The 16203-nt window shown below is 36.8% G+C and overlaps 1 protein-coding gene across 25 annotated transcripts in view; it reads left to right on the top strand.

Annotated features, from left to right (window-relative positions):
* Positions 1–16203, top strand: part of ADAM22 (ADAM metallopeptidase domain 22) — a 266920-nt gene that overhangs the window by 195300 nt on the left and 55417 nt on the right. For all 25 annotated transcript variants that reach the window (XM_063636418.1, XM_055272813.2, XM_055272811.2 and 22 more), the window contains 6 exons: positions 657–741; positions 2109–2199; positions 3743–3794; positions 11326–11425; positions 13411–13482; positions 13701–13793. In XM_063636418.1, the coding sequence (XP_063492488.1) occupies positions 657–741; positions 2109–2199; positions 3743–3794; positions 11326–11425; positions 13411–13482; positions 13701–13793 (493 nt within the window). The remainder of the gene's footprint in view (positions 1–656; positions 742–2108; positions 2200–3742; positions 3795–11325; positions 11426–13410; positions 13483–13700; positions 13794–16203) is intronic.

Raw genomic sequence — 16203 nt, 5'->3', positions numbered from 1 at the left:
ATTAAATAGTATATATTCTCCAAGAGTAAAAAGACATTCTCTTATATAACCACAGTAAATTATTAAAACCAGAAAATTTAACACAAACATAATACTTTTATGTAACCCATGGTCTATATTCAAATTTCACCAATTACCTCAATAATGTCTTTTAAAGCTAATTTTCCTCATCCAAATCCAATCTAGGATCACACATTGCATTTAATCATCATGTCTCTTTAGTCTCCTTTAATCTGAAAGATATCCTCAGCTTTCCTTTGTCTATTTTGAGTTTAATACTTTTGAAGAGTATAGACCAATTATTTTATTGACTGTTCCTCATTATGGGAATGCCTGATGTTAAGATACGTATTTTTGGCAGAAATACCAGAGAAGTGATTTTGTGTCTTTATCAGAGTACATCATATCAACCAATTATTTTTTAATAGATAAACTTCAATTTAAGATATTTATTAATCTTGTGAGAAAACATCCCTCATAAACCTTTTTCTTTGGTTACGTGTGTAAACAATTTTCACATTCTTCTCTTGCAACATGAATATATTGTGTAGAAATCTTATGTATATTGAGAAAATAAATGTAGTAAACTAATAATGAGAGGTGCTATGATGTTTGAACTGTGAACAGTAAGCATTTTTCATTTCCTTTTCTAAAAGGGGAAGTCAATTTGAGAGTAGCCGGAGCGGGGCAGCTTATATTGGTGGGATTTGCTCGTTGCTGAAAGGAGGAGGCGTGAATGAAGTAGGTGTGAACATCTGTACAATACAAAGTGGTATGATGGCTGAAAATGTTTTCCTCATACTTAAGAGATAATTTCTCAGTATTCACATACTCCAGATGTTAGATTGCTATATTACAAATCAATATGGTGGCCTGGCACAATGGCTTATTTCTGTAATTCCAGCACTTTGGGAGGCTGAGGTGGACAAATTGCTTGGGACGAGGAGTTTGAGACAAGCCTGGGTAACATGGCAAAACCCCGTCTTTATCAAAAATACAAAAATAGGCTTGATGTGGTAGCGTGTGCCTGTAGCCCCACCTACTGGAGAGGCTGAAGCGGGAGGATGGCTTGAGCCTGGGAGGCAGAGGTTGTATTGGGCCCGGATTGCACCACTGCATTCCAGCCTGGGCAACAGAGTGAGACCCTGTCTCTAAATAAATAAATAAATAAATAAATGAAATAAAAAATATAAAAAACTAATATGGTTACTATAAGTGACCAGAGGACAGACTGGGGAAATAATGGCAGATAATATGGGATAATTATTATATAATCATGTTATACTTGGAATAATTTCCAGATTAAGCTACTTACAGATTAAATTGAGAGAAGCTTTACCTTTACCTTCATTGAAAATAAGGCCCTATTTATCACTTTGAATGATGTTCCAGGGAATTGAATAATTCCCTGAAGCATCAGGTTGTCACCTAACAACCCAACTGGATATTTTTTCCTTAGTATTTAACAGATTTGGGGATAAGAAAAATAGAGTAGGTTTTCCAAAGGGTTTCTTTTACTCCTAAGGCACTAAACCTACTAGAGATGATCGAAAAGAAAATGCTTGCATTTTTAAGAGAGGCTACAAATTGAAAAATATATCCTCAGTTCTTCTTAAGTTTCTATTGGCCAAAGATCATCACTACCTCCTGTTACTCATTTCATTTGTTTTCTGAAGCTGCATTCCATTCCACTTGAGGAGAATTTCAGGATTACAACTAGACACAAAGATGAACAAGTTCTAAAAAAATTTACAGATTTAATTTTATTTTGTATTATCCAAAAGATGGATTTAATTATATACCAATATTGAATTTTTCAAGAATGTCACTGGTGAAATTTGGACTCAGATATACATTTCCAAAACCCAAAAGCTGTGATTATTTCCTGACTTCTAGTATTCCCTGTAAGACCTAATCAAACATGGATTTTTGTTTCTTACTACTTTTTCCCAAATGCATATTCAGTGCTGGCTACAGTGTGTTCAGCCTCTTCTAAAGAAATTGCTTAGAAATTACTTATTTTCAGCGATATTGTGACATTTTTCTCTGGTTCTTTGTCAGTGACAATTTGGATTTACATATATTTTATTTTTGTTTTTGTTTTTCAGTTTGGGAAAACTGATTTAATGGCTGTTACACTTGCCCAGTCATTAGCCCATAATATTGGTATAATCTCAGACAAAAGAAAGTTAGCAAGTGGTAAGTTTTAGTACATGTGTGGTTAGTTGTATTTAAAATAGACTATTTGTGAAATATTTTGGAGAGTAAAATTTTTTGATTTAGTTGCTTTATGAAAAGAATTTGAACGATAGTAAAAGATAAACATCCAGGGCACAAACTGTTGTTTTCCAAAGTAATACAAAGAAATATTTACATTATAGGTGGAAATTTCTATGACTGTGATAAACTTTAAAGCCATGTGATAATAAATTCAAGCTGAATTTAACCTTATAAGGGACAAAATAAGCCCAGTTTGTTCATCATTAATGGTTTAGTAGAGAATTCTAGGCATATAGGTTTCAGATGTACTTTTTTTTATGTTTTATTTAAAATATCTCTGAACATGGCCACAGAGGTAGAATTTCCCTGTCAGGATCAGACCTGATAAAAAGCTTAGTTAATATATGGACCTAGTAAAATATGCTAGGTTTGGTATCTATGAAGAATGTCTTTTCTCAAGTAGGTAAAGTCACTTTACACTGAATGGTCAAATACTATGTATTTACCATAAAAATTTGATTATTTCCATTTTATTTCAGTAACAAACATTATAAATATTATTTTTATAATCTGGAATCCCAGCACTTTGGGAGGCTGAGGCAGGTGGATCACCTGAGGTCAGGAGTTCGAGTTCAGCCTTGCCAACATGGTGAAACCCTGTCTATACTAAAAATAGAAAAATTAGCCGGGTGTGGTGGCAGGCTCTTGTAGTACCAGCTACTCGGGAGGCTGAGGCAGGAGAATCACTTGAACCCAGGAGGCGGAGGTTGCAGTGAGCCAAGATCGCACCATTGCACTTCAGCCTGGGCCACAGAGCGAGACTCCATCTCAAAAAAAAACAAAAAGCTATTACCATGTATAGAGTACCTATTATATGCCAGATGATTGAGTGCTAGTATTACTTCCATTTAGATACTCATTTAATTCTCCAGATACTTCTACAGGACACCCATTTTTAGCCCCATTTTACAGATGAAGTGACTAGATCTTACAAGTATAATGTCTCTAAGATTACACATATGTCAAATGGCAAACTCAGGTTTTGAACCCTAGTATTTCTGATTCTGAAGCCCTTTGCATAACCAATAATATATTACACTGCCTTCTACCAGAAACCTTGGTGTGTGCAGAGACTTTCAAAAATGGTCAAGAAATTATAATAGTTCTCATAAAGGCCTGTGAAACTGAGATCCTGTAATAGTGCCATAAAGTTCTTCATTCTTCCATTGGTATTTGATTGTCTTTCATTTAAGCCATTTTAAGTAAATGGTTTAAATGTGGCCATTTGTTAAAATACAAGGGTTTTTTTGGACAAAAATTATATAATCTTGATAGGGTCAAAGTATATTTTTGTTGTATATTAATTACATAAAAAACTATTGTAAGATGAATTAGAAAGAAGTTATTACTTTGTAAAAGGTATTTTAAGGAATAAAGTGGAGATAATGATTTTAAAACAGAAACTACTTTAATGCAACTGTGTTCACTTTGTAACAAGGCATGTGTATTAATTTTCTCTTAGGTGAATGTAAATGTGAGGACACGTGGTCCGGGTGCATAATGGGAGACACTGGGTGAGCCACTTGTATTTGAAAATAACTCAGTCTTACATTCCCTGCTGTGCTGTTGTCTTCTTAGGAATATGACACTCAATAACTTAGTGCATGGAATCTAGCACTTATAAAATATTTTTGCAAAATAACCTCTTATTTATAAAAACAATTGATGTCAATTGAGTTGGTAGACCTCAGAGATTTTTTTTTCTTTAGCCTTACATCTAGGCTATAAATGTAAGAAATGAGGGACAACTTTGTTTTTGATGGCTTACCTGCTAATTCCCTCTCCTTTTATTTCCTTCAATTCTAATTAAATGGTTTATAAACAGTAGTGTGCTGGTAAGTTAACTCTTAAAAACAAAAATTAGAAAACAGCCTGGATTTGTAGCTTTCTCACATTTCTGAGGTGTAAATATTCCCACAATGGCTGATATCAAGCCATCACTGGCCTCCCCTTCACACGCTCAGTCATCAATGCTTGTCTTTTATTCCTGTAAATAAATTTTACAGTTTTTCCTTTTATTCCAAGCTTATTACTACTGCCCTAGTTTACACTTTGAGCATCTTTTGCTGTTATTATTTTAATAACACTTCAAATACTGAGTATAAATTGGGCTCAGTGCTTGGGTGATGGGTGCACCAAAATCTCACAAAATGCCACTAAAAAACTTACTCTTGTAACCAGATACCACCTGTTCCCCCAAAATCTATGGAAATAAAAAAATTTTGAATGTTACTAAAATAGTAACAGCAAGAGATAATAAAAGTTTAAACTAGGACAATAATGATAAGCTTGGAATCATCATCATTAAAGATGTATGAAGAGTAAAACAGTGGACACTTACACACCCATTATCCAGCTTTTAAAAAGTAAAATACTGCATTTGTGGTTAAATCTCCCTTGTGTCCTCCATTATTAATCCCCAGCCCCAGCTAAGGTAACCACCATCTAAGTTTGGTTCCTATCATTCTCAAGTCATTCTTTATACTTTTACTGTACAGTATGTATGTGTGTTGGAGTAAAACATAGCATTTGGTTTGCATGTTTTCAGTTTATGTGAAATACATCATGCTGTATGTATTCTTCTGTGACTTGCTGTTTTTTTATCAACATGATGTTTGCGAGATTTATCCATCCTGTTAATATACAACTCTTGTTCATTAAATGCCATTCTCCTGCTCAGAAATTTTGTGAGTCTCTGATGTCTAAAGAATGTGGTTCATAATCTTAACTTCATTATTTAGATGCCCGTAATCTTTCTTCATTTTCATTTGCAATCTCCTTTTCCCCTACTATTCATGATTGGTTTGCTTACCATAATTGTACAGGAGTTTCTAGTTTTCTCAATTTGCTAACCATAATACTACATAGATTTTCAGCTTCTTAAATACTTGCTCACCGTAATTGCACATCAATTACCAACTTCATTTGATTTCCTCAGTGTATTCTATTTATCTGGAATGCCTTTCCCTTTTTTCTCTATCTAACCACATTTCTAACCATCTGAGATTTGTTGTAATTTTAACCCCTGCATTAGAATTTAATCATGTGTACTTATGCTTCCTTTCACAAATTAGTTATAAATTTTTGAGGGATTACTTATTATACTAACACATATTTCAGACCTCAAACCATAATCCTTTGTACAAACTTGATTTTCTTTTCTTTTCTTTTTTCTTTTTTTTTTTTTTTTTTTTTTGAGACGGAGTCTCACTCTGCCACCCAGGCTGGAGTGCAGTGGCGCAATCTCGGCTCACTGCAAGCTCCGCCTCCCGGGTTCACGCCATTCTCCTGCCTCAGCCTCTCCGAGTAGCTGGGACTACAGGCGCCCGCCACCACGCCCGGCTAATTTTTTGTATTTTTAGTAGAGACGGGGTTTCACCGTGGTCTGGATCTCCTGACCTCGTGATCCGCCCGCCTCGGCCTCCCAAAGTGCTGGGATTACAAGTGTGAGCCACCGCGCCCGGCCTTGATTTTCAACAAATATTTCTTGATTGTGTTTGAATTTTGAACTTGCAGGATATGTATAACAAGGAAAATAAATGATAGAGGGAATATATATGCAAACATCTGTTTAAAATATTTTTCCAGCCAGGCGTGGTGGCTCATGGCTGTAATCCCATCACTTTGAGAGGCTGAGGCAGGCAGATCACTTGAGCCCAGGAGTTTGAGACCAACCTGAGCAACATGGCGAAACCCCATCTCTACAAAAAATACAAAAATTAACCAGGTGTGGTGGCACACACCTGTAGTCCCAGCTACTTGGGAGGCTGAGATGGGAGGATCGCCTGATTCCGGGGAGGTTGAGGCTGTGGTGAGCCATGATTGTGCCACTGAATGCCAGCATGGGTGACAGAATGAGACCCTGTCTCAAATAATAATGATAATAATAATAATGATAACAGTAATAATAAAGTAAAATATTTCTCCAAAAATCTTTGGACTTTTTGTTTAGTAATGAGAGGAATGATAAAAATTCTATAGTTGCAGTTTCTACAATTACTAAATTTCATACTAGAGATTCTTGTCTTTTAAATCCTACATAGTATATTTGATTATCCTGATTATTAAAATGTTTAATAGATAATCTGCATAGCACTAAGCATAATATACAGTAAAGTCAAATGGCTACCTTCAGATACGTACAGCTGTGTACATTGGAATTCTTCTTACATTAAAGAGATGCAAGCAAGAGAAAAGCCATTTGTATAAAACTATGGGATATGATGCTATAATTTGATTATGCCAAATATCACCAAATAGCAGTAATTATGGACATTTGTTCCCATGGGTACATTCCCTACCATTTCTACTTTCTGAAGTTCTGTACAGCTAAATATTAGAAAGCAGGGTTGAAGTGAATACCTTCAGTCCTATTTAAAGATATAAAAATTAAAATTTGAAGAATGCACTGAATACAATAGCTATATTATTCTGTGAAACAGAAGTTTTGGGGGCAGAGGCAGGAGAGAGACATGATATCTGCCTTCAGATATTTGAAGGGGCTATGTTAAGGCAGAGGAATAAGGCTTTATATAGTTAAGAATACAGAACCGTTCAGAAGTTAGAAGTCAGATGTGGCAAAATAAAGGTAAGAACAATCCACAAATTTTCAACTGTTCATATATTTTAAAAGCTTCCCTGTCGGGTAGTTTACTGTCACTGCCAAGTCTTGGAGAACAGATTGAGCTTCCTCCCAGCTCTGCAGTGGGCAGGAGCGTGGGTGGCTGTGACCCCTGAGGGTGCTTTTACAGAGAGGCCTTTGTAGGAGGCTTAACTAGACTTTGACTTCTAAGAATCCTATACTAAGAGTTAGTGACTTTTTACTTTGGCAGTATGGATCCAACTCAGGTTTTGACCAGTAGGATAAAGAGGGACTTTGGGACTGGGCATGGTGGCTCACGCCTGTAATCCCAGCACTTTGGGAGGCCGAGGTGGGCGAATCCTCTGAGGTCAGGAGTTTGAGACCAACCTGGCCAACATGGCAAAACTCCGTCTCTACTAAAAGTACAAAAATTAGCCAGATATGATGGCGGGCGCCTGTAATCCCAGCTACTAAGGAGGCTGAGGCAGGACAATTGCTTGAACCCAGGAGGCAGAGGTTGCAGTGAGCCAGGATCACGCCACTGCACTCCAGCCTGGGCGACAAGAGTGAGACTCCATCTCTAAATCAATCAATCAATCAATAAATAAATAAATAAATAAATAAAAGGAGGGGCTTTGAAAAAAGACCTATTTAAATTTGATAACTCTGGCAGAGATATGTTGGGTAGATTAGAGGAAAAGGTGATAAAAACATTGGCTGGAGTAAAAGCATTGCAAGGAAAAAAGGAAGTAATATTGTTACCATAAAACAGATGGCTTGGTTGCTCACTTAGTGGTTATCAACTTAATTGTCATAACCAAGGAAGATTAAATGAAAGGGATTTTATTACTTTTAACAAGCAAGTAGAATACCATGGATAGTTCCCAAAGCAGTATCTCCCTGAGCTGGAGGCTGTGTCAGGTTTTATAAGCATAGGGTAATGAGGTGTGATCTGATTGGAGGCATGATCGGACTGGATGCCAGAGCTCAATCTGATTGGATACTATATCCTGTCATTCAGTGTATGTTAGTTTGTTTTTCATTGTTATAAATGAAAACCTGAGATTGGGTAATTTATAAAGAAAAGAGCCTTACTTGGCTCACAGTTCTGCAGGCTGTACAAGCATGGCACCAGCATCTGCTTGGCTTCTGGTGAGATCTCAGGAAGCTTTTACTCATGGCAGAAGGCAAGGGGAAGCAGGTGTGTCACATGGCAAGAGAGGGAGCAGGGGAGAAGGGAGGGGGTGCTAGGCTCTTTTTAACAACCAGATCTCGTGTAAACTTATTACCAGCCATTTCCTCTTGGAGGGCACTAAGCCATTCTTGGGAGGACTCTCTCATTAGACCCCACTCTCAACATTGGGGTCATATTTTAACATGAGATTTGGAGGGGACAAATCTCAACAAACTTTATCATTGTGTCTGCTGCTTAATTCAGTCCCTGCTTCTCAGCTGAGCACTTAGGTTCCTCCTGTGGTTGCACCATTGGTTCATCTGAGCATGGTCAGGCTATGTGACCTGAGGGTCCATGGCAACTGAAAAACAATTCGTAACATTATTACATAAAAGTTGAACCAGATTGGTCTGGTGCAGCTACAATATGTGTAAGAAACTTTCAAATGAAGAATAAAGTTTATGTCTTGTCAGGATTTGTTACTTGAAAAAAACCTGGTTCCTTTGCCTGGCAAGAACAAACAACTCTTCACAGGAATGCAGGTTTTGGCTGGCCCAGTGGCTCATGCCTATAATCCCAGCACTTTGAGAGGATCACTTGAGCCCAGGAGTTCGAGACCAGCCTGGGCAACATGGGGAAACTTTGTACAAACTTAAAAATTAGCTGGGCATGGTGGCACATGCCTGTAGTCCCAGCTACTCGGGAGGCTGAGGTGGGAGAATCACTTGAGCCCAGGAGGTCCAGGCTGCAGTGAGTGGAGATCACACCACTGCACTCCAGCCTGGGCAACAGAGTGAGACTCCTGCCTCAAAAAAAAAAAAAATGCAGGTTTTGATCAATGGTAGTTTTATTACTAGTCACAAGTAAAGAGAGCTCTGAGAGTATTCTCTAGACGAGTGTCTTCCTGAGGGAAAGCAACAGGAGGGTTTTATGGGGAGGTGGAGGGGAGAGAGGGTGTGTCATTGCATGTAGAGGAGGGGTCCCAGTGGTGCAGATGCAGTGAATCATTATGCCTGCAGGTAGGTTTCAAGTTATAGTAATGAAGCTATAGTTCCTCCTGTGGTGGAGACTTTAGCATGGTAATGAGGAAAGTTTACTTGGGTTCATTTATAAATTGTCAGTGTTTGTCAGGAGCTGGTTTCAGCTGACTAGGTGACCACATTTCACACAAAGTGTGGGAAAGAGCAGGCTGCAAGGCAGGAGGCTGTAAAACAGGCTGATTGCTCAAGTTAATTAAATTCCTGTAGTATCTGGAAACCCTCCTTGTCTGCTTAGAGGAAGTGGAGGTGAAGGAAGTAAAGGAGTTCAGACACTTAAACCCAAGACAGCTTTATTTGGAGAGTGTGGCATGAAGTACTTTAAAAATGAGTTTAGGGTAAATAATCATTATAAATTCCATTAATTGATAATGAAGTATTAACTACTGTGTTTAGAAGAAGTAGGGATATAAATGGACAGTTTTTGCAGGCTACTGGGAAACTTTATAAAAACTACTCATTCTTATCTTTTTTTTTTTTTCCCTTTTTATCAAAGCTCAATGTAAAACAATGTTTTAAAAATATAGAAAATAAAATTTTGGTGGCTTTTCTCCAGTAATAACCATGGTTGATATTAAAATACTGCTGTATTTTAATTCAGTATTTAACACTGTATAGTCAGCATTTTTCTGAGTCTGTTCTTCAACACTGTGATCATTAATAACTACATGGTATTCTGTTTTATTAATATATCACAGTTTAGTTAACAGTTCTTACTGTTGAACATTTAGGTTATGCTTTTGTTATTTCCTGTATATAAATTATGCCACCACAAATATCTTTGTTCATACATCTTTGTGCACATAGCTAATTATTTCCTCAAGAAAAATTTCTAGCCGGGCGCGGTGGCTCACGCTTGTAATCCCAGCACTTTGGGAGGCCGAGGCGGGCGGATCACGAGGTCAGGAGATCGAGACCACGGTGAAACCCCGTCTCTACTAAAAATACAAAAAATTAGCCGGGCGTGGTGGCAGGCACCTGTAGTCCCAGCTACTCGGAGAGGCTGAGGCAGGAGAATGGCGTGAACCCAGGAGGCGGAGCTTGCAGTGAGCCGAGATTGCGCCACTGCACTCCAGCCTGGGAGACAGAGCGAGACTCCGTCTCAAAAAAAAAAAAAAAAAAAAAAAAAAAAGAAAAATTTCTAAAAGTAGAATTACTAGATCCAAAGGTGTGCTCTTTTTGAAGATTCTTAATGCATGTTGCCAAATTATTCTCTAATCAAGATCTTTTTTCTATTGACCTTTTATTAGTTTTTTTAAGAATACATTTTTTAAAAAACAACCTCAAATCTGAAGAAGAGTTGCAAGATTAATAACAAAGAAACTTTTTGTCTGGTGGATCATAAATTGCTTAGTATGCCATTACTCCTAAATACCTTACTTTGCATTTTCTACAAAGAAGTACATCCTCCTACATAACCACTATACAACCAGTAAAATTATCTAATTCTTAGCCGTCATGCAAGATTGTGCCAGGTTTCAATACTGTCATTTGTAGCAAAAGGAATCACATTTGGTTTTTGTGTCTCTTTAGCTTCTTTCAGTCTGGAACAGTTCCTCTTTCTTTGACTTTTAAGACCTGACACATTTGTATTATAGGTCAGTTATTTTGTGGAATGCTCTGCAGTTTGGATTCTAGCTCAGTTTTAATATTAGGGAAGACTCATTATGAAATAAATTTTTCCCAACCCTCCTTGATTTATCTTGAATGTACATGCAAATAATGAAAAACCCACAGTAACTATTAGTCACCAAATGAAGAATTTAGAAATAATATTGATTGGCCGGGCGCGGTGGCTCATGCCTGTAATACCAGCACTTTGGGAGGCCGAGGTGGGCATATCACAAAGTCAGGAGATCGAGACCATCCTGGCTAACACGGTGAAACCCCGTCTCTACTGAAAATACAAAAAATTAGCTGGGCATGGTGGCGGGTGCCTGTAGTCCCAGCTACTCAGGAGGCTGGGACAGGAGAATGGCATGAACCCGGGAGGCAGAGCTTGCAGTGAGCCGAGATCACGCCACTGCACTCCAGCCTGCATGACAGAGCTAGACTCCATCTCAGAAAAAAAAAAAAAAAAAGAAATAATATTGATTGAACAAAACTCTTATAGATTGAATATAAATGTCATACATAAGTAGACTTTATTCCATGTTAAAGAGTAATATACAATTATAAGTGTTAAGTTTACAGACATTCACAAACGAGAAAGATGAGTTGAACCCAGCTATTGATTTTCTTCTCTTTTATAGCTATTATCTTCCTAAAAAGTTCACCCAGTGTAATATTGAAGAGTATCATGACTTCCTGAATAGTGGAGGTGGTGCCTGCCTTTTCAACAAACCTTCTAAGGTAATAAGTATGGTTAATAAGGTTTATAATATTAACTATCAACCTTTTTAAAATATTATAAATACACATTTTGAGCTATTGAATCTTAGAGACCTTTTCAACTTGCCCTATATGTACATATTCTAGATATGCTATATATCTGCATATTCAAAGTCAGCTTTAATGTTGGGCATTTTGGGCTATTCTGATGGGAATAGAAAGCAGGTAGAAATAACAGTGTTTGCTGTCTGAAAAATTTCCACTTTCTTTTTATATAGCCAAGTGATGATTCAGAGTTAGTTTACAAAAATGGTTTTATTACTTTTCTTTTTTGTTTTCTTGATGCTTATTTTTTTTGGTTACCTAATCACAACCCATACACGTAGAAGGTGGGGGCATATCTACCCTCATCACTCCCTACCACTGCCTTTCAGAATGAGTAGTATGTTAAAATTACAAGTATTTCTCAATATGAAAAGCAAGTCTTCTTAAAGCAGAAATGGAGAAAGTCTTGGACTTTGTCACAGGCTTTTACAGCTTGCAGCACATCCTCTGGTTACTGACTAGAAAGATCTTCCTCCTGCATTTTGAAGACTTTGCATGTTAAAAAAGAATGCTTTGTCCTTGTGAATTATGTGAACTGTGAAATGCTTCTGTGCACCATAGGGATATGAACCATTGCCTTTGTAATCATTTAATTTACCTGGTTTAATTTTCTGTTCACTACAGTGTAGTTTAGAAAATGTATCATACTGAATTGCAAAGCAAATTGACAATTTTAAGATTCTTCAAAAGATTGGAAAGAATATTTGAACTGTATCACTGCTGCCATAAATACTAAACAGTTCGTCTTTTTACCAAAATAATTGATTGTTATAGACCCAGAGTAAGATAATAAGTGTGGTTATCATTTGGATAAGTTTCCATTTTTGCTGTTTTTTATTTGTTATGATCAGTTTCAACCAAAAATGAAATATAGACAAAAGTTGACTCATTTGTAGAAGAAAGAATATTTAAAATCACATGGGTTTTGTTGTTGTTGTATATATTCTTTATTTTGTTGTTTTTTTCCTCTAATTAGTTATGAAAGTGTATGTGTGCACGTGTATGTCCATCTGTTTCCTGGTGTGTGTACATTTTCATTCTATAATATGTAAACTTTGATTAGCTTTTGAATCAATATTATGTATCTGGCATATAACAATTATTTACTAATTTTGCCTGTCACCATAGGATACATTATATTCAAAAGAGAACAAAACTGATGAAGAGCTAAACAATAAAACAGACCTAAAACATACTCTTGGACAGGCCAAAATTTGCTTCAATCTCTGGGGAAAATTTAATTTTAGTTTGCTACAAAACTATCTTAATAGGATGAGCTGTATTTTATATTAAGTCGATCAATGGATGTACTAATTTTTTTATGCTTTTCTCGTTGTCTATGAAATAGTTTCCTGTATCAGAAGGAGATATAGTAATAAAGCATTTTTCACAGATGACTAAACTTAATCCTCAACAATTTTCTGATGTAGATGGACAACTATTATTATTCCTGTTTTAGATATTAAGGTCTCTGAGATGTTAAATAGTTTACCCAAGATAAGTACTTGAGCCAAGATTTTAATCTAGACATCTGACTCCAAATCCCCTGCTTCCAGTTTGAAATGAATTTTCAGGAGAGAGTCTGGCTTGATTTTAGTGAATGGTTAGATCATCTTTAATTTTGATGACATTTACCAGACCCTATGTGGTATGTATGTTATATATATAAATATATAGGTAAACTATATACTATGTATATTAAATATGAAAAGGAAACAGAAGTAGACACTTCTGTTCTAAAGTTCCAAGTTCTGAGCTCATGCTTTCTAGTTTAGGAAAATAAAACTATATTTTAGAATGACTGGCAGGGCAGGTGTATTTGGGTATGGCACTTATGGTCTCTCAAAGTCTTTGATGTTGATTTTTCTATATTTTAGTTCACTTTTTGGTTTTCCTCACAGCTTCTTGATCCTCCTGAGTGTGGCAATGGCTTCATTGAAACTGGAGAGGAGTGTGACTGTGGAACCCCGGCCGTAAGTGTCTGGTGGTTTTGATGATATTTTCTAGGTAATTCAGGGTCATTCCAGGTCCACACACTGAGATGTATGGAACAAATGTCATGCCTGGAATTTTATAGGATTTGTGGAAGAAAAATTATTGTGAGTTTGTACATTTATTTTAGAAAATATCCTGTTACTTTCAGGAAAGTGACACCATTTTCTGATGTTTTGAAAATGCTTATATTCCTTAGGAATGTGTCCTTGAAGGAGCAGAGTGTTGTAAGAAATGCACCTTGACTCAAGACTCTCAATGCAGTGACGGTCTTTGCTGTAAAAAGTGCAAGGTAAATAAACATTAGTGACCATTTGACAGAAAAAAAGGACATACTTGATTAAATCATTAAGCCTGGGTAAATATAATCTAATAACAAAAATAGTATCTAACATATATTAAATGACTAAGTGCCATGTGCTTTATAGGATCCTCACAAAATCTTATGAGGTGTAGTTGCTTATTATTATTCCCATCTAACAGATGAGAATACTAAGGCTTATAGTGGTTAAGTAGTTTGCCCAGGGTCTTACACCAAGTAAGTTGGGGAACTAGGGCCTGAACCCTGTTAATCTTCAGAGGCTGTCCTTTCCATACTTTCTGTGGAGCATGCACATTAAATGAAACCAGGTGTTACTAATGTTTAAATGATGTTTACCTTTCTTGGTAAAGCCAAGGAGACGTTCAGTAGGTCTTTTCTTGTTGCTCAGCTTGGTGTATCTCTTGCACTAGCTGCTGAGGAAGCAAGGGAGTACTTTGAGACATGATAATACCATGCATATATTATTGGTCCTGCAAGTTTAGAATGCATCTTTACACACTTTATGTTTTCATCCTCCCAGCAGCATCCTCATACCTATCTCCAAATATTTAAGCCTTTACAACAAGACTAACATTTGAGGCTTACTTCCCCTAAAGAAATCTAATTCTTGTTTTCTCATTCAAAATCTGGTGTAATAGTCTACATTATTTCTATCTGTCTCTCACTTTACTCTGTACATTTCATGGAGCAGAGCCAGGCACTTAGACAGTAATTGGTGTACATTCTCAGTGAATATTTGTTGATTGAATGAATAAATATGCACAGCACTCTCTTAGTGATAATTTGCTGATTGAGTAACTTTAGTCTAATGAGTTAAAGGAGGATGGGATAGGAAACTCATAGTAAGTATCTACTGTGTGCCAGAGATTATGCTAAGAACTTTTGTATCATCTTATATCTGAATTTCTCAACTCTGGCACTATTGACATTTTTGGCTGGATAATCATTTGTTGTAAGGGTATGTCTTGTGAATTGTAGAATATTTAGCGGTATCTCTGCATTCCACCTATTAGGTGCCAGCAGCACCCCTCCTAGGTGGGACAGCCAAAAATGTCTCCAGATACTGCCAAATGTTCCCTTGCGGGTAAAATCACCCCTGGTTGAGACCACTCTCTGAGATAGTGCTCACAAGCACACTTTTGGGATGGGCATTATTATCTTGATTTTTACAATTAAGCAAACTCAGTCTCAAGAAAGTTAAATAACCTCTACACAGGCTCACTCATCCAGTAAGGAATGGATGTACAGTTATGCCCCAGATCTGCTGGCAGCAGTTTCTGTTGTTTCCACTCTACCACTGTGTCTCCTGGCAGCTTTTTAAGACAAGCAGGCACTGGCAGAGATCTCTGAAAGCACTCTGTTAAAAAGAAGATTAAACCAAATGTGAAAGACATTCTTTGATTTTGGCTACCACCCCTGTTTATTCTGTCAGCTTTTTCCACTGCCGTAGCAAGAGATCCTGAATCATTTATCTTAATCCTCAATGTTTTAAGTCTGCCCATCTATAAAATGTATTTAATTACACCATTTTCCCTTTGATTTATACAGCTAGGCTCCCTGTGATATAATTATTTCAAGGAACAAGTAGAAAATAATACTATTAAAATACATAAAATAAAATGGCATGACTGCCATCCCTCAAAGTAAGTTATAGCTGTACCAGTCAAGAGTCAAGTGAGATCTTTTTTGCCACTTTCTTTAGCATCCTCCCTAACTCTCACCTGCCACCCTAGACTCCTAGGGCAGCCAGAGGCAGGACAGTGAATGGAGGAGAGAGAATAGAAGAAAAAGATAAGAAACCGTGTGTATCTCTATTTTTTTCTACATATATATATAATAGTGTATCTATAAGCCAGCATTGGCATACTTTTTCTATAAAGAGCCAGATAGTAAATAGTTTAGGCTTTGTGATCATAAAGTTTCTGTTGCAGCTCAGCTCTACCTTTGAAAGCAGCCACTGAAAATATAGAAACAAATGGGCATAGCTGTGTTCCAATAAAACTTTATTTATAAAGATAGGCAGTCAGTGAAGTTTGACCCATGGGCCACAGTTTGCAGACCACTGCTGTTAAAGAGTGCTTGTTTACTTGTTTATTACTTTTCTTCTCCCATTATAATACAAGTTCCAGTAGGGCAAGGATTTTGGTTGATTTATATACTGCTGTATCCTAGCACTTAGTGCAAATCCTCCCTCACTATTCTTTCTTTTAGAAGTTTCCTGGAACTTCTTGAATATTATGCACTCCTCTAAACTACCCCAAATTTGCTCATATTTCTACCCTAGATATTCTAAAATGTTGGCTTGCCTCAGTCCCAAGGAAGAAGAGAAACATATGAAATTAAATTTTCTTATTTCCTTATTTTTAACCCACATTAAGAT

This window comes from Symphalangus syndactylus, chromosome 3 (assembly GCF_028878055.3).
Source record: "Symphalangus syndactylus isolate Jambi chromosome 3, NHGRI_mSymSyn1-v2.1_pri, whole genome shotgun sequence".
NCBI lineage: Eukaryota > Metazoa > Chordata > Mammalia > Primates > Hylobatidae > Symphalangus > Symphalangus syndactylus.
Note: the sequence above shows the minus strand (reverse complement) of the source record. Positions and strands in the feature narration are given on the sequence as shown.